Source organism: Salmo salar, chromosome 06, assembly GCF_965601325.2.
Source record: "Salmo salar chromosome 06, fSalSal1, whole genome shotgun sequence".
In the NCBI taxonomy this organism is placed as follows: Eukaryota; Metazoa; Chordata; class Actinopteri; order Salmoniformes; family Salmonidae; genus Salmo; species Salmo salar.
The window spans coordinates 44,521,280-44,540,461 of NC_138296.1; the positions used below are offsets into that span (position 1 = coordinate 44,521,280).

At 42.4% G+C, this 19,182-nt stretch overlaps 2 protein-coding genes across 6 annotated transcripts; one reads left to right on the plus strand and one right to left on the minus strand.

Moving 5' to 3' along the window:
* Window positions 1–2,910: 2,910 nt before the first annotated feature.
* Window positions 2,911–6,978, minus strand: LOC106607286 (NF-kappa-B inhibitor-interacting Ras-like protein 2). Of its 4 annotated transcripts, none has more exons than XM_014204100.3 (4): window positions 6,954–6,978; window positions 4,983–5,101; window positions 4,628–4,869; window positions 2,911–4,349 (listed from the first exon to the last, which is right to left on the minus strand). In XM_014204100.3, exons 2-4 carry the CDS (start codon window positions 5,074–5,076, stop codon window positions 4,107–4,109), a joined length of 579 nt encoding a protein of 192 aa, XP_014059575.1. In that variant the 5' UTR covers window positions 5,077–5,101; window positions 6,954–6,978; the 3' UTR covers window positions 2,911–4,106. The 4 variants fall into 4 exon arrangements, with proteins under 4 accessions (XP_014059575.1, XP_014059574.1, XP_014059573.1 ...); XM_014204099.3 differs by lacking the exon at window positions 6,954–6,978 and adding an exon at window positions 6,811–6,833; XM_014204098.3 differs by lacking the exon at window positions 6,954–6,978 and adding an exon at window positions 6,807–6,829.
* Window positions 6,248–16,446, plus strand: LOC106607285 (dnaJ homolog subfamily C member 7). 2 transcript variants are annotated; one of them, XM_014204095.3, is made up of 14 exons: window positions 6,248–6,363; window positions 10,003–10,091; window positions 10,268–10,392; window positions 10,624–10,737; window positions 10,933–11,007; window positions 11,125–11,243; window positions 11,365–11,518; window positions 11,730–11,894; window positions 13,215–13,306; window positions 13,436–13,509; window positions 13,759–13,905; window positions 14,084–14,236; window positions 14,696–14,776; window positions 14,876–16,446. In XM_014204095.3, exons 1-14 carry the CDS (start codon window positions 6,290–6,292, stop codon window positions 14,911–14,913), a joined length of 1,500 nt encoding a protein of 499 aa, XP_014059570.1. In that variant the 5' UTR covers window positions 6,248–6,289; the 3' UTR covers window positions 14,914–16,446. The 2 variants fall into 2 exon arrangements, with proteins under 2 accessions (XP_014059570.1, XP_014059571.1); XM_014204096.3 differs by having other exon boundaries at window positions 14,699–14,776.
* Window positions 16,447–19,182: the final 2,736 nt, after the last annotated feature.

Here is a 19,182-nt window from a genome sequence, read left to right on the forward strand (position 1 = left end):
ATTTGAACTTATACTTTAAAAAATCCACCTTTCTAAAAACAAGTCTCTCACCGTTGCCGCCTGCTATAGACGACTCTCTGCCCCCAGCTGTGCTCTGGACACCATATGTGAACTGATTGCCACCCATCTATCTTCAGAGCTCGTGCTGCTAGGTGACCTAAACTGGGACATGCTTAACACCCCAGCCATCCTACAATCTAAGCTTGATGCCCTCAATCTCACACAAATTATAAATGAACCTACCAGGTACCACCCCAAAGCCGTAAACACGGGCACCCTCATAGATATCATCCTAACCATCTTGCCCTCTAAATACACCTCTGCTGTTTTCAACCAAGATCTCAGCGATCACTGCATCATTGCCTGCATCCGTAATGGGTCAGCGGTCAAACGACCTCTACTCATCACTGTCAAATGCTCCCTGAAACACTTCAGCGAGCAGGCCTTTCTAATCGATCCGGGTATACTGGAAGGATATTGACCTCATCCCTTCAGTAGAGGATGCCTGGTTATTTTTTTTAAATGCCTTTCTCACCATCTTAAATAAGTATGCCCCATTCAAGAAATTTAGAACCAGGAACAGATCTAGCCCTTGGTTCTCTCCAGACCTGACTGCCCTTAACCAACACAAAAACATCCTGTGGCGTTCTGCATTAGCATCGAACAGCCCCCGTGATATGCAACTTTTCAGGGAAGTTAGAAACCAATATACACAGGCAGTTAAAAAAGCGATGGCTAGCTTTTTCAAGCAGAAATTCCTGAAACACAAACTCAAAAAGGTTCTGGGACACTGAAAAGTCCTTGGAGAATAAGAGCACCTCCTCCCAGCTGCATACTGCACTGAGGATAGGAAACTCGGTCACCACTGATAAATCCACTATAATTGAGAATTTCAATAAGCATTTTTTCTACAGCTGGCCATGCTTTCCACCTGGCTACCCCTACTCCAGTCAACAGCACTGCACCCCCCACAGCAACTCGCCCAAGCCTTTCCCATTTCTCCTTCTCCCAAATCCAGTCAGCTGATGTTCTGAAAGAGCTGCAAAATCTGGACCCCTACAAATCAGCCGGTTTGTGTCGTCTGAGATTCCCATAGATTGGAAAGCAGCTGCGCTCATCCTCCTCTTCAAAGGGGGGGACACTCTTGACCCAAACTGCTACAGACCTATATCTATCCTACCCTGCCTTTCTAAGGTCTTTGAAAGCCCAGTCAACAAACAGATTACCGACCATTTCGAATCCCACCGCACCTTCTCCGCTATGCAATCTGGTTTCAGAGCTGGTCATGGGTGCACCTCAGCCACGCTCAAGGTCCTAAACGATATCTTAACCGCCATCGATAAGAAACAATACTTTGCTGCCGTATTCATTGACCTGGCCAAGGCTTTCGACTCTGTCAATCACCACATCCTCATCGGCAGACTCAATAGCCTTTGTTTCTCAAATGATTGCCTCGCCTGGTTCACCAACTACTTCTCCGATAGAGTTTAGTGTGTCAAATCGGAGGGCCTGTTGTCCGGGCCTCTGGCAGTCTCTATGGGGGTGCCACAGGGTTCAATTCTTGGGCCGACTCTTTTGTCTGTATACATCAATGATGTCGCTCTTGCTGCTGGTGAGTCTCTGATCCACCTCTACGCAGACGACACCATTCTGTATACTTCTGGCCCTTCTTTGGACACTGTGTTAACTACCCTCCAGACGAGCTTCAATGCCATACAACTCTCCTTCTGTGGCCTCCAACTGCTCTTAAATACAAGTAAAACTAAATGCATGCTCTTCAACCGATCGCTGCCTGCACCTGCCCGCCCGTCCAGCATCACTACTCTGGACGGTTCTGACTTAGAATATGTGGACAACTACAAATACCTAGGTGTCTGGTTAGACTGTAAACTCTCCTTCCAGACTCACATCAAACATCTCCAATCCAAAGATAAATCTAGAATTGGCTTCCTATTTCGCAACAAAGCATCTTTCACTCATGCTGCCAAACATACCCTCGTAAAACTGACCATCCTACCGATCCTCGACATTTATACTCGTCGCCAAACCCACCGGCTTCAGGTCATCTACAAGACCCTGCTAGGTAAATCTCAGCTCGCTGGTCACCATAGCAGCACCCACCTGTAGCACGCGCTCCAGCAGGTATATCTCTCTGGTCACCCCCAAAGCCAATTCCTCCTTCTGCCGCCTCTCCTTCCAGTTCTCAGCTGCCAATGACTGGAACGAACTACAAAAATCTCTAAAACTGGAAACACTTATCTCCCTCACTAGCTTTAAGCACCAGCTGTCAGAGCAGCTCACAGATTACTGCACATGTGCATAGCCCATCTATAATTTAGCCCAAACAACTACCTCTTCCCCTACTGTATTTATTTATTTTGCTCCTTTGCACCCCATTATTTCTATTTCTACTTTCTTCCACTGCAAATCTACCATTCCAGTGTTTTACTTGCTATATTGTATTTACTTCGCCACCATGGCCTTTTTTGCCTTTACCTCCTTTATCTCACCTCATTTGCTCACTTTGTATATAGACTTATTTTTTTTACTATATTGACTGTATGTTTGTTTTACTCCATGTGTAACTCTGTGTTGTTGTATGTGTCAAACTGCTTGCTTTATCTTGGCCAGGTCGCAATTGTAAATGAGAACTTGTTCCCAACTTGCCTACCTGGTTAAATAAAGGTGAAATAAATATAAATAAATAACATTTCTGACATGGAGGCAGAGTTTGGATGGATTTGAGCAAAGTTTAGAGATCTCTGTAGATCTTTATCCTAGCTCACTGAGATGATCTGTGGCGATGGCAGCGCAATGTAGGAATATTTTAATAAAGATATTAAAATGTTTGTATTATGTTTAATTACTTCATAAATCATGCAAATCAAAGATATTCACAACAGCCTCAACTTAGATGCAGAGGGAATATTTTAATTTGTTTACACGGCATGCAAATGATTATCCAGTCTCCAGAACATTTTAAAAGATGAATACTGTGCTGTATATTGCATCAGTATAAATGCCCCCAATATTTATCATGAAAATAATATGCACTTCAATAATACAGACATAAAGACGCAAATTCACAATGTCAAAACATAATACAAATATAAAGATCTGTGAATAGTCACAAAGCAAAAAACTACATCCAAACTAGACCAATGCATCTTTCTTGTTCAGTGACACACACATGAAATGTTGCACAATAACTATGGACCCTGATATGGCATTAAAGGGCTTCAGTCAGATAAATAATTTGAAAATGAAATACATTTGCATTTCATCTGACCAACATTGTGTTTAACGGCTCAGTAACAAAGATCAAGGATGCCCCATGGTTTTCAAGGACAGTAAGGAATTTCTGATAAAGTACAGATAATTCAGCATGCTTAGGCTGTGGTCAAGAGCTCCATAGATATAACAGTCAAGGCAAGCCTCTCTCTCTCAGTCGCCACATCAGGGCCTGTCCAGCAGGCAGGAAGCTCATCAAACACCCTGCTCACCAAGAGACATCACATAAGACTGCTAGTCTGTCACAACAATTAAAATCTTTAGACAATAATGTCATTTTAAAACTCATAGTGATCTCAAAAGGCAGTAACATGTTTTCTGACATCTCTAAAAGAATAGAGGAATGTTTTTTTAATTCTTCAAAATATGGATTTGTTTCATGTACTGTAACTTAAAATAAAATGCAGATTATACATGCTAAAATAGTTTCCATATTTCATCTGAGTAGATGGCATGCCAGTAGTGTAACAAATCTCCTGATTAACTAACAGTAATATAATCCCTTATGTATCCTCCATGATACAAACAACCCTCTTGATTTTCCATGTGTTACTTTTGATGTCATTTACTTGTCGTCAAAGATCAGTCTAAATGGTCAAATATTAGTCTAAATATCAGTCAAAATCTCCATGAAACCATTGGTTTCTGATTCAGTCGGTGTACATTCATTCAGACCAAAAATTGCCTGTATTTGTAATAGGCTAATAATTAGCCTACTGCGTTTCTCCTCTCCTACTCTTTCACTCCCTGTCTCCTGAAATCTTTCTCATTCTTCATCAACCCTTGCTCCCTCCTGCTTCCATCCCCCTGCTCCCTCAGCTATCGACAGAGCCACTCCCCTTGTTCTTATTGCGGCTGAGGGGGAAGGATGATTTGCTCTGGGGCTGGGTCATCTTGCTGGCCAGGTGGACAAATGGCTCGATGAGGGTCCTCCGGTCTGCCACAGACACCTCCCACAGACGCACCTTTTCTGTCTTGGCCCAGTGCTGGGCCACCTCAGAGTCCACGCTCCTCTGCTCCTGCATGTCCAGCTTGTTGCCCAGCACCACTATGGTCACCTGTGGACAGATCATCTCATCCATTTAGCACAGCCTCACATCACCTGGATATCAGCAAGTAAAGTGTGGTGGGTAGATAAGAACTTTAGGACATCCTTTTAAAATATATTTTACTTTATTATTTTCTCCTAACCCTACCACTTATGGTCTGCAGTCAGAGGCGATAGGACGGCCGTTCATTAGCAGGGTCTGTTTTGTCCTGAAGTCTGCGCTGTTATTTAACTAGCCTACACACACTGTGCTTTACAACTACCATTGAAATCGATGAAAGTCCTTACCTCTTTCTTATCACGGAAGCGGTCAATGTCTTTCTTCAGGGCCTCCATGCGTTTGAAGGACTCCTTACTGTCGATGCTGTAGACCAGGACAAAACCGTCTGCAAAGGAGAAGTAGTGGCGAGGGAACTCCAGACCATCACGAAGACCCCGGGTGTCGTAGAAGCGCACTTGCTCTCGAGTGCCACGGTCCGTTTCTATGGAGCCAATATAGATATCCTCCAGGGTCTCCATGGGCTCTGAGCCTAGGGGGGAAAGAGGGGAGCATTTTGGGATATCAATGGGACCAGAGGATCTGTGTAGTCAAAACATCAACATTGTTCTTGATCTACCTAGGTCCTACAAATGAATTGTTTACCCGCAATATGATTGGCATACAGCAGTTGCTCCAGAACAGCAGTCTTGCCAACGGCAGCCAGACCACACACCACCACTTTACAACTCTTGCCCATGATGATGATCAGTCTCTTGGAAACTCTGTAATTGAATAACAAGTCAGATGACAGTCTTGTCTCTGCAGCTAGCATGAAAAAAAGAGACAGACAGACACACACGCAAAACATATTACCATGACCGTAGCTAACGTTTGCTAGCTAGCTACATGCTAACGTTTAGCATCTATTTAGTTAGCTAACTATTCTATTTAAGTGATAATGGCCGTTGTTATGTTCTTCCAGATAACAACTCAATTCAACATTTGATTTCCTTGCAAACTTTTTACCTTTAAAATGTAACTACACCGCTCCCGTAAATTCCAGACACCACTATCCAAAAATACTTCCTGTTTACAATGCTTACGTAACGTCTCCCTCACTATCTTTAGTAACTGCGACCTCTAGCGTCCGATGGTTTGAGTCACAACCGCAGAGGATGGAAGACATTATTAACATGTTTTATTTTAATAGAGCGAGCTAGCTTCAATGTTACTCTATTTTTACTGACAAAATAGCCTGTCCGATCATACATTGTTTTACCCTGGCTGGGTGTCTGTTTCTGCTCTCTTGCCAATGCCAACTCCTGGTGGGCCAAAAACTATGGGGGAATTAAGGTGAGACTGTACGGCCAATCAGCCAACTTCTGTCTGTAGCTTCCGAAGAGTTTGGGCTACACACTGATACGATGAAGATGAGTCTCTCACGAACTCATACGTGTCGGTTGTTTTGATTTAGGACGTAAGACTCGCCTGAAGGTAGCCCGGTACCAGTTAATTAAAACATTTTATGGCAGAATGTATGGAAGTCGTTTAGTGCCTAAAAAAATGGGTTAAATATGTGTAAAAAATAAAATAAAAAAGTTTCCTGATCTTTCTTATATCTTAAGGACAGACACTTCAAAACAAACTTCATTTTGGCCTATGTTTTTCCATGTATAAATCTGTTATCCATTGTGTTTTTATTGGCTAATAGCAGAAAGGCCAAATTCAATGTTATCAAAAAACATTTTCATATATATTTTTGATACCTAAATTGGTCCTAAAATTCCAAATCAAATATCTAAATGATCCTTGGTATGACCATCTTAAAACATTTCCATATGTTAGCTTAGTAGATGCTGGTGGAACAAAAATGTTTTTTTCAGGACTAACTTTCAGTGATCGATCGTCTTGTCTAGCTGTCAATCAACCCCCCCCTCACTGATTCCTCCCCCCTCCTTAGTCCCAGCAAAATGGCGACGGTTGATGACTGCGATGTGACCATGGATCCTGAAATGGAAATACTAAGCGACGAAGAATTGGAGAGGTACGTTACGGAAAAAGTACAACAAATGTTACACATTAGAATTAAGATTGTTCTCGTGCCATTGTCATGTTATTATAATCTTGGTCTGGCTAGTGTTGGTTTGCCTTTGCTTTGTGTCACACGGGAAGTAGGCCTTGCTAACCGGTTAGCTAACTAACGTCAGCCATTTTTCGCTTTTTCTAAAATCCATACCAACAAAGATAAAGTGGACTTTATCTGTTGTGTTAATGTTACCTAACCAACAAAGTTAGTCACAGTTTGTGACAAAGTTTGCATCAACGTGTGTTATGGCTAGCTAACGTTAGCTTGCTATTGTACTAGCTAGCTATTACGGTCGCAACCTATAGTTAATGTTTTTGTTCTATAATTTTTACCAAATGTATTTCGCTAACTAGTTACTTAGCTAGCTAACGTAGATGACTGTTGTTAGTATTGCCATGTACCCACGCAGGAGCCAGAAATGTCCCCAAAATCTTGCCCCACTCTGCTCACTGATTGTCCTCGCTGAGTGACGTCATTCCAGAACGTTCTAAGGTCTTGATGACCTGAACGAGACAGCTATAAGTTAGGCTTTGCATGAGGTAACTTACTATTGACTGACATGGTCTTGTTGGTATGCCTGAAGGGTGATCCATTTTTTTTCCGGTAATGTTTTCCGAGGTTGTCAACTTGGCCTAGCCAGATCCATATATAAATGACGTTGGGCCTTGCTAACGTATTCCCACCTCTAGTAATTATGTCATAAGTTTTCTCTTGGCGAAAGTGGGGGCCACAAGTTCAACAACCAACCAATTTGTTATGATCAGGTGATAGTGGTAACTGTCCTGTTTCCTCAAGAACATGAAACATTACAAGGGCAAGGCATTGTCTTGAAAATTGCCTTTATTTTCAGTTTCGCTTCATTGTCTGCTTTCTTGCTCCGATTGTGATCTGAACTGAAGCATGAGGAAGATTCCAAGAAAAAGCTATGGCAGTTGCCATCTCCCTGGCTTGTCTTGCCATGTGGTTCCTGGTGATCTGCCTCTGTGTATTTCCCACTGAGCTCAGATAGCTGCTCTGTTTGTGAGCTGTACCCAGAAAATACCCAAGTGGCCACTACCTCTCAGGTCCTCTATTTCCATTGGATGAGACCCCTCACTGCCTGCTGGTATGGCTCTTTCTATGTTTAGATGATTTTGCGCAGCTCCTTCCCTGTCCTCACCCACCCCCACACCAAGGTTAACTCGTCCAGCATACATGTTTGGAAACAGCAATAGCAGTGTTCAGGAAGCAATCTGATAGGCTGTATTTTAAACCTAGATTAGCCCTGGTCTACCACCAAAGTTAATTATGATTTAAAGAAGACCTTTAATCCTAGTATTGTCCCTTGTCTCTTGTTTTGCTTGTCAGCGGTTATGTATAATATGCAGTATCATCATGTATCATCAATAACCTACCTCCTTGCATTCTGCGATACGGGCTGGGATGAAGTAATTGATTACTCGCCAATGCACCTCGAGGTTTTCCTCTAAGTCCCTTTTCAAGTTTACTTGGTCTATTTTGTGTATCTGTGGATGATACAGTATGACCTGTTAGGGATGGGCATTTGACCTTTTTTGACCGAGTACTCACATTATATTTTTTCAAGTACGCTAATCCTAACCGCTAAATTTGCGTGTAGAAGCCTATGCTGTGCAATGGCATAGCCTTGTTTTGTTAATTTAGAAGACAAGACACTATTTCCAGAGCCCTTATCACAGTCGACACCTATTTTTATAGTAAAAAACATGATGTAATATAACAGAATAAAATGGAACAGAATAATGCGAAGTGATTTGCATCTCGCCTCTGGAACCGTTATTCTCAGTGATAATTTGAAACAGGGCTCAATTTGGCAAGTTGAGAAACAATAATTCAGGGTTACAAACCAAAATATGTCTACTTTTTAGTTTCTAATGCCTGTTCCTTGGAATTTACTAAATGGATGAACAATTCTACATTGAACACTACATGTGGATGAATTATGGCCAGGGCATCTGTTTGGTGAGTAGGCCTAGGCTTAATGATTATGATAAAAATATACTCTTTGTCTTAATCAAACTAATGTTTTTGCATATTTTCAGTGTGGAACCTGTCTATGTTTAGGGGGGTTATAGCCTAACCACTTCTAATTGCAAAGTAGGGTCATCACTAACGTTAGTTACCACAGCCAACAATTTTGCTTCTTAAAATCAGATTTTAAACCTAACCCTTAACCACAGTTTTTTTTAGGGAGTCGCTCAGCTTTAATATTGTGTGTATGTGTATATATCTATCTATCTTTTTAAAATATATTTTACTTTTATTATTTTCTCCTAACCCTACCATTTTGGTACACCGCAATTACATTAATTTCCAATGAAATGCTGAGTTTGCATTGCAGAGGCAGTTGCAGTGCGTTCGGTGTGGTGCATACGTTGGTTTTATCTAATTTATGTGTCAATCTGTATGCGCAGACAGCTTGACAGAAATGGTAGCAGAAGGTGAATGTTGAACTATTGTTGCATACATATCCAGATGATGCTGCGTACTATTATGCGCAATGACACTGTCGGTGTGTTCGAAGCGTTAGGCTTCTACTTCCAGCTTACACATTGTATTTTGCAATAGTTATCTTTTGTTTGTTTTTAATCACATCCTTCAGCTACCCTCATCCACTCCCATCTATCTCTGGAGACCATCCAGTTTGATTTCTATTTGCCATATATTTATAACTTTGCTGTTTCAAAAGACTTCTGAACCTATATACATTTTACGGACATTATATTTTACAGTGTTATCTTATTTTTTAGCCCCACCCTTCAGCTCTAATCAACCCCTCCCATCTGTCTCTTAACGCCATCCATTAAAAAAATATATATTTGCCATATTTTTCAACTGTGATGTTTCACAGAAGTTCTGAACCTTTCTATTTTCAGTTTCTACAGATTTTTGCTCCAAGTATTATTGATCGATTGACTATGACTTTTCAAATCACCCAGCAGTGCTATTTGCAGAGTTAGCTCCAGGTAAATGTTGCAATTCTTCAGCCATGCCTGGACCTGCGACCAAAAACAAGCTACATGTGGACAGTACCAATACAAATTATCTAATGATACTGTCTCTTTGATGTGAAATTTGCCCAGTTGGGATGGTTGTTATATATTTCATTTGGGGGGTTGCAATACATTTTTATAATAATTTGAATAAAAACATACATTTTAAATCCGACGTCGTTTTGTGTATCAGTTCATACACCATGTGCCATGGAATCGGTACATCAAATCTTTTCCCAACTATTTTGCAATCTAGGGCCAAAAGACAAGTACTTTATTTTTCCCCCTTCCACTTGCATCTTCCGCAGAACTGTGTGATGCTTGGTTTCTTTTTTGTTGTGTCCCGCAAATGCACATGTACAAATGGAACACTTAGAGTCAAAGCAAATGTAATATTGTCTTCAAGATGAAATTGACCAAATAGTTTAACAGTATTTGGGAAAAAAAAGTTTTGACATCAGTTTGAGTACTCAATTAGTCATGCACATCCCGTCATTATGCAGTTTTACTCAGAACTCTCTTGGGTAAAGTCAATCAATAGCCTCATTCTCAAGCTCTTTCTGTCTTTTATTTCTCTGTCATCCAGGGAAGCGGAGAGCTTCAAGGAGCAAGGTAATGCTTACTACATCAAGAAGGATTACTCTGAAGCATTCAACTACTACACCAAGGCCATAGGTAAGAATTCCATCAGTGATATCAACTGCAAAGGATATCCTCTTTATAGAGTGGGAAAGCCTTTGTTTTCTGTGGGTGAGAGGATCATCTCTTCTTGTTAACGACAGCGAGTGATTTAAAAAAAATAAAAAGAATTATGATTATTATAATAATTTTTTTTACTGTGTTCTCGACAGACATGTGTCCTAAAAATGCCAGTTACTATGGAAACCGGGCGGCCACACTGATGATGCTGAGCCGGCACAGAGAGGCGCTGGAGGACTCCCAGCAGGCAGTGCGGCTCGACGATACTTTCATGAAGGTAGGGTCCGCCACCAGGCGTAGCAATCCCTGAATACCCAGCTAGCTCCTAGGCAGACAAGTTAGTCAGACCTTCCTGTTTGTCTCATCTCATAATACGCGAATACGTTTGGCAGTTGGATGAGTACAACGTTAAGGTAATGGAAAGAGCTGAGTCATGGTTTGTGGGTTGGTCTCCTCCCTGCCTGTGTCAGTGTTTCTGCCTGTTAACTGTGAGTCAACTTTCCCACAGGGTCATCTACGGGAGGGGAAGTGCCACTTGTCCCTGGGCAACGCCATGGCAGCCAGCCGCTGTTTCCACAGGGTTCTAGAACTGGAGCCTGACAACAGCCAGGCACAGCAGGAGGTGGGTCAGATAGACAGTCTGTCTGGCAGACTAGGTCCTAACAGCAATGCATTGTAAAGAGCTAATTGCTCTACAGTAATTGAAATCCTTTGTTAACTGTGACAGATATTCCATGAGTTTTGCTTAGATTGAGGAAAACATCAGGCAGCGTAGTGGCTTCCTTACATAAAATCATAAGTTTGAATCTATTTTCAGGTAAAGAATGCAGATTCTGTCCTGGAGTATGAAAAGATGGCTGAACTAGGATTTGAAAAGCATGACTTCAGGATGGTAGGCTGTTGGTTGCGTGTTGTCTTTTTATCAAGCAAATTGTTTTCCTTATTTGGGGGACTGGGTAGATTGGTGCTAGATTTGATATGACAATGTTTCTCTCTCTGGACTGTGCAGGTTGTGTTCTGCATGGACCGTGCCTTGGAGTCAGCCTCAGCCTGCCATCGGTTCAAGGTGCTGAAAGCAGAGTGTCTGGCCATGCTGGGGCGTTACCCAGAAGCCCAGTCAGTAGCCAGGTAAACAAGACATTGTTGGAGTCTGGAAAACCATTAAATAAAGGCAATTTTCCTAGCTGATGCACACAATTGGAAATGTATCTTGTCATGTAAGACTTGTTTCTTTGTCTTCCTCTCTCAGTGATATCCTGCGGATGGACGCTACTAATGGCGATGCCCTGTACGTCCGTGGTCTCTGTCTGTACTATGAGGACTGTATTGACAAGGCCGTCCAGTTCTTTGTCCAGGCCCTGCGCATGGCCCCTGACCATGAGAAGGCTCGCCTGGCCTGCAGAGTGAGTACTCCATCCACCTTGCACCAGGACTCTAGCCCTGCAATTAGGCTCAACTAACCTGCCTAATAATTATGCTAATGTGGACAAATTGCCTTCATCCTTTTGTAAGAGGTAGCCACAGAACACTATAACCAATTCTGTCTCCTCTACCGGCTTGCTGACACACTTTACGTTTGCAGAGGTTGCTAAGTGCTCTCTCTTTTCTACCCAGAATGCCAAAGCACTCAAAGCCAAGAAGGAGGATGGGAACAAGGCCTTCAAGGATGGGAACTATGATGCAGCCTACGAGCTGTACTCTGAGGCCCTGACCATAGACCCCAACAACATCAAAACCAATGCTAAGCTCTTCTGTAACAGGGGCACCGTGGGATCTAAGGTGAGGCTCAAACACACAGCACCAGGAGAACCCCTCATCTGCCATACCATGTTATCTTGTCTTATGCAGCCATGGTGTTTCTGCCATTTTGGTCCCCAGTTTGATTCGGCCTATTATTATTATCATCTTAGTCTTCATTGGAAGGCTCTCCGTTTGCTTGCAAATTAGGTATTGCTGTTTTCAATTACACAGTGGTTGTTTTGCCTTTTCAGCCAGGCAGCTGATATTTGATACCTGTAGGTCCCTATAAAATCTGTGCATTTTTTGTTGTTGCCCGAATCAGTTTTTTCAGTTTTTCGCTCTCCAAATCACACTTTTGATATAACATCCACATTTGTATTTATTTTTGTCCACACAATGCTTAAACCACATCAGGAGACCACTTTTGAGGTCTGTGAAAAATTTAACAAATGTAGGTTTTTGGGTGTACTTACCCTTTTTAATTCAACTGCACAAGCTAGGGACCTTTTTTGGTTCCGATGTTTCTGTAGTGCTCATGTAATTTCAGAGTTTGTAAAACAAATGGCCACTGGATTGATAATCCATGATATCATTCTGCCAGGTAGGCAGGCATAGGCTACTTTGTGTTTAATATTTCATTGTATGTTTTTGGGAAAGCCTTTCCATCTAGCAGAAGACTGTTGTCATGACATTAGCATCATCACAAACGGCTACACAGAGTGGTAGACAAGCATGCACACGCACGGGCATTCCTGAGCCGTCGCCTCTTCAGAAAGTTCAAGGAAAATATCAATCACTGATGCATGTCTCGTAATAATCTTGGGCAAATGAATGCATTTTCTAATAAGTTCAATACATTTAGTTGATTTCGTACTAAGTAAAATAGATTTTTGATTGTTGAATTTTTTTATGTCTGGATTCTGTGATTCCATCTGAATTCTCTGCAAAACAGATATTAAAGTGCCTTATACCTGTAACTCTGTTCAAAATGTCTCCTGGCAGCAGGTAGCTGTTAGATTGTAAATCCTCCAGGAAGTCACTCATATGGGCCAATGTAGCGCTACTGTACTGGCTGTGAAGGTGGCCTTCTGCATGGGCACCCGCATACTCTCTCGCTCACACGCGCGCTCACACTCACCCGTGCACAGATGCGTACCACAAACTCACACACACCTCTCATACAGTGAGGCCCCTCTTACTGTGTGTATTTTTAGCAGTGCGCCGCACTTTGCTTCATTTTCTTTATCTAGAACTAGGCCAGCATCTCTTCTTTTTCTTCTTCTGTCGCACGCTTCCTTGCACATTCCCCAGTCCCCTTACTCTTTTTCTCTTTTATTTCCTTTTTTTCCCCTTTCAAAGCTGAAAAAAATAGACCAGGCCATTGAAGACTGCACAAAGGCAGTTAAGCTGGATGAGACCTACATCAAGGCCTATTTACGGAGAGCACAGTGGTACGTCAATCAACCTTAGTTTCCTAGCAATATGTCCGTGATGGTGGTTAGAGAGCATGCAAGAGTATGGATATTCATCGGATATGGTTATGATCCCTCAAGCTTGTTTCTATACATCTCTGTGTTCAGTTACATGGACAAGGAGGAGTACGATGAGGCTGTGAGGGATTATGAGAAGGTCTACCAGACAGAGAAAACAAAAGGTATGTCTGTCTCATTGGTGTGACTCGACCACCCCTCTCTCCATCCCAGCTTACCATGCTACCTCTCTGTTTGGGTTCTGTTGCTTCACACTCCTGTTCTCCCCCCACACCCTGTTATGACGCAATGTCTCAGGTGTCGGTCTTTGAGGGGTGGAATTACTGTATAGCTCCTCCTGCTGTTACGGCGCCCTAACTGCTCTTGGTTATTAATACTATCTTTGTCGTCTCACTCTTAACTCCTTTCCTTAGAACACAAGCACCTCCTGAAGAATGCACAGTTGGAGCTGAAGAAAAGCAAGCGGAAAGATTACTACAAGGTGCTGGGAGTGGACAAGAACGCCACAGAGGACGAGATCAAGAAGGCTTACCGTAAACGGGCCCTCATGCACCATCCAGGTAGCTAAGAGAGGCCATTTCTCAGTTCAACTATCCAGTCTATTTTACTGATATAAAAAAAAGCAGTGTGTCAGGAGACGTATTTCAATGCAACGGGGAAACAAAACATTTAACTTAGCCGCTCTTGTACCTTCTCTCATTTCCCCTGACTGACGGCCCTGGTTTGTCTCTCTCTCAGACCGTCACAGCTCGGCCAGTGCTGAGGTTCAGAAGGAAGAGGAGAAGAAGTTTAAGGAGGTGGGCGAGGCGTTCACTGTGCTGTCTGACCCTAAGAAGAAATCCCGCTACGACAGTGGTCACGATCTGGAGGATGACACAGGCAACATGGGAGGTGAGGGCTGGAGATCAGCAGGGGAACCCCTTTCAAGGAAGGATGGGAGGGGAAGGGGCTGAAACTGCCGTGTCTGTTTGCGAAAAATGACAAATGGTCTCTCTTAGCCCCCGGGACATCATTTCACACACGATAGAATGGCAGAATATCTACTGGCATTTTTATTTTTACTACGATACTGGCTGCTCCTCTGCTCTGTTTCATCAACAAAACAATAAAGGCGCTGGGGCGAAAAGTGCCGCTTTCCCCCTCCCCCTTTACGTATTTCAGCTTTAACAGGGACTAAATTACTGTTACTTGATTTAAACACCAACTGGGTTCAGCCATTTGTATTTGAGCTTTAAATGGGTGTTTACCACATTCATTTTACATGGTTAGTTTTGTGAATTTGTGGTGAGATTGTACTGGCTGCTTCCCTCAGCTGTGATGTTGATCCTCATAATGTGTTTCTGTCCCCAGCAGATTTTGACGCCAACAACATTTTCAAGGCATTCTTTGGTGGCGGAGGCGGCCAGGGCTATAGTTTCGAAGCTAATCAATGTATGTATACAAACAGCTGTAGGAAACAGTATTTAAAAAATAATAATAATGATGATAAATTCACGATTCTGTTGAATAATTTACACTTTTGTTTTGTAGCATCCGGACCAGGAAATTTCTTCTTTCAGTTTGGTTAATTGGAGGATCCTAGTACTTATACAGTAGCTCAATCGTGGACTCTATTCAAATGGATTCACCCCCCCCCCCCCCCAACTCCACCCTCATTTTTAATTTGTCTGGCTGTTCCTCAGTTGGACTCTGTCATTACCTGAACGAATAGTGCTGTCAAATCACATACAACAAACGAATGACGCAAGCATCCATTGAAGACTAATACTATTTTGATATTTGGTTTCATTTTGTCAAACAATAAAAACATTGAAATTCAATTTGCATAAAAACAATGTTGGCCCAAAAAAGTATGACTCATAATGGAGCTTTTAAACGGGACTGTGCAGATATCTGGTCTTCTGAAGGCTCAGGCCAAGATGTGACTTCAAGATGGGGAAATCTGAGAACCTAGGGACCTACAAACCTCCTTTAACCGCCTACACTTGACCTACTGTGCAAGCAGTATTCAAAGCATGCATATCTTGCCCAGTATTTAATGGTGCAAAATACCATGGGCAACTGAACAACTTGCATGTTGTGTGGCAGCCTACTTATACCCAACAACCAAAAGATGACTTAGCAGCGGTGGATGATTGCTTAATGAAAGTGGTCTCCATTTCATCATGTTATATGAACAGTTAATTATTTTCCATAACAGCCTGGGGTAAATAGAGTTAAATCCATAAACTACTGCTTAAGTACAGTCAGAAGATGGCTGTGCTGGTGTACTATGCCAGGCCTGTTGCCATCTTGTGGTCAGCTTCCTCACCACAGGTTTTATGTTTGATGTTGCCATTCACCGGTTGCTACATTGTACATTTTACTGGAATGTAAAGTGTTTATTTGTGTTGATAGTTTGACTGTATTCTTATTTTGTTTTCTTCTTATTTTTTTTTTAATGTGTATTTATTGTAAATTGGCTGTCTCAGAGCCACTACCAGGAGATGAGGATGCTCCTCTATTATGGAAAAGACTGAAAAAGGGCACCAATGAACAACATCCTTTTGGCACAAACTCAGGAAATGAATTTGGTTGTGCTTGCCATTTTATAAGATACTGTGTAGACATCTATATATTTAACTGGCTGTGTACCCTTATATGCTGAACGTGAGCAACCGCTCAGTACAACTAGTACAGTAAGTACCATCTCACAGCACACAATGTATACAGTCTATGATTGGGGTTATCTAGAACGTGTCTAGGCAAACTGTCAAATGAGTTAACATCTTATTTTGCACATGCTGTTTAAAAGTATACCCTGGTATAATGTAGGTTGTCTATGGGCTATGCCCCTAGCGGTATTAAGCTATTCAGGCCCGAGTTCCACTGCCCTGTGTAAATGATGCAGCTAATATAAAAGAAGAGCTTATACAATTGCTATGACATTATGGATGGTAGAGGTTCTTTTAAAAATGTTATTTAAGATCTCTTGGTGCACTTTTAAGAGGAAGGCATCCCCATCCTGGACTTGCTCTCAAGAAGCCCTCAACAGTCTTGACTATGGAGTCTTTATCCAACAGCCATGTAAATAAAGTAGGCCTCTTGTTTCCCCCTTCAAATGCCCCGTTTGTCAATGTTTGTATTTGGTATTTATTTGATTTCCTTTGGCCTTATTCTTTGAGGTGTACCCCAAGCTCAAAGAAAGTACTAAAAACTAAATATTTTGGGATTCAAGACAGACTAATTGTTTGTGGTGTTTTGGAGAGATGGCAGGTGGTAAAAAAAAATGAATATATTTAACTGTTCGGCGGTAATAAGATTAAAGTAATCAACATTCACCACCCTTCATATGTCTGTAGTCCAGACAGGGCCGCTCTAAATTACCGGAGTTTCCACTAAATAGCACAGCCACAAAGTCAAAATTGTCTATCGTAAAAATTCATGAACACAAACGTATGCTTTTTTTGGCCATTAAGGTTAGACAGATTAACAGTGTGGTTAAGGTTAGGTTAAAAATACAATTTTAAGAAGATAAATTGTATAAATGAGCGGGGTTTTATGCCTTTTTGGCTGTGGTAACTAGTGACGACATAGAATGACTCCTCTAGACTTGTTAGGCTGGTTGCTAGGATACCACTGATGGGACTTTGTTGCAAAAATGTCTGAAATTGAAGGAGACCAAGGACCCAAAAGCACATTTTCTACTTACATGGCCGAGGGGGACCAGTTGTACCACAAAGGAGAGTATGTCAAAGCCATTGAAAGCTATTCTACGGTATGGCTTTAACTTAACTCTTGTGTGTTGGTAACTAGCAGCTACAGTCTAGCCCCTTGGCAACTTTGCAATATATATATTTTTATGCGTGTTATTTCTTACATTATTAGCCCAGATTTGTTTTGTGTTATTACGTACAGCCGGGAAGAACTTTTGGATATCCGAGCGGCGGTAACTCACCAGCATTACAACCAGGAATACGACTCACCCGAATCGGAGGTCTTTATATTGACTGAAAAACACCAAAAGAAAGATTCCCAGGGTCCCTGCTCATCTGTGTGATGCTACAAGGAGGCATGAGGATTACAGATGTGGCCAGGGCAATAAATCGCAATGTCCGTACTGTGATCAACCTCGCAGTGGCAGACCACGTGTAACAACACCTGCACAGGATCGGTACATCTGAACATCACACCTGCGGGACAGGTACAGGATGGGAGCAACAACTGCCAGAGTGTAATGCACAATCCCTCCATCAGTGCTCAGACTGTCCGCAATAGGCTGAGGTAGGCTGGACTGAGGCCTTTTAAGGCAGGTCCTCACCAGACATCACCTTCAACAACGTCGCCTATGGACCAGACAGGACAGGCAAAAAGTGCTCTTCACTGGCGAGTCGCGGTTTTGTGTCACCAGGGGTGATGGTCGGATTCGCGTTTATCGTTGAAGTAATGAGCTTTACACCGAGGCCTGTACTCTGGAGCGGGATCGAGGTGGAGGGTCCGTCATGGTCTGGGGCGGTGTGTCACAGCATCATCGGACTGAGCTTGTTGTCATTGCAGGCAATCTCAACGCTGTGTGTTATTTAATTTTTTATTTCACCTTTATTTAACCAGGTAGATCAGTTAAGAACAAGTTCTCATTTACAACTGCGACCTGGCCAAGATAAAGCAAAGCAGTGTGACACAAACAACACATGGGATAAACAAACGTACAGTCAATAACACAATAGAAAAATCTATATAAAGTGTGTGCAAAAGTAGTAAGATTAGGGAGGAAAGGCAATAAATAGGCCATAGTGGCGAAATAATTACAATTTAGCAATTAAAAACTGGAGTGATAGATGTGCAGAAGATGAATGTGCTGGGGTGCAAAGGAGCAAAATAATGAATAACAATATGGGGATGAGGTAGTTGGGTGGGCTATGTACAGGTGCAATGATCGGTAAGCTGCTCTGACAGCTTATCCTTAAAGTTAGTGAGGGAGATATGAGTCTCCAGCTTCAGTGATTTTTTTTTTTGATTTTTTTGGGGGGGGGGGGGGACCTGTGAAATATACCTGCTTGAGCGCGTGCTACGGGTGGGTACTGCTATGGTGCCCAGTGAACTGAGATAAGGCGGGGCTTTACCGAGCAAAGACTTATAGATGACCTGGAGCCAGTGGGTTTGGCGACGAATATGAAGCAAGGGGCAGCCAATGAGAGCATACAGGTCGCAGTGGTGGGTAGTATATGGGGCTTTGGTGACAAAATGGATGGCACTGTGATAGACTACATCCAATTTGCTGAGGAGAGTGTTGGAGGCTATTTTGTAAATGACATGGCTGAAGTCAAGGATCGGCAGGATAGTCAGTTTTACGAGGGTATGTTTGGCAGCATGAGTGAAGGATGCTTTGTTTCGAAATAGGAAGCCGATTCTAGATTTAATGTTGAATTGGAGATGCTTAATGTGAGTCTGGAAGGAGAGTTTACAGTCTAACCAGACACCTAGGTATTTGTAGTTGTCCACATATTCTAAGTCAGAACCGTCCAGAGTAGTGATGCTAGGCGGGCGATCGGTTGAAGAGCATGCATTTCATTTTACTTGCATTTAAGAGCAGTTGGAGGCCACAGAAGGAGTGTTGTATGGCATTGAAGCTCATCTGGAGGTTTGTTAACACAGTGCCAAAGAAGGGCCAGAAGAATACAGAATGGTGTTGTTTGCGTAGAGGTGGATCAGAGAATCACCAGCAGCAAGAGCAACATCATTGATGTATACAGAGAAAAGAGTCGGCCCGAGAATTGAACCCTGTGGCACCCCCATAGAGACTGCCAGAGGTCCGGACAATAGGCCCTCCGATTTGATACGCTGAACTCTATCTGAGA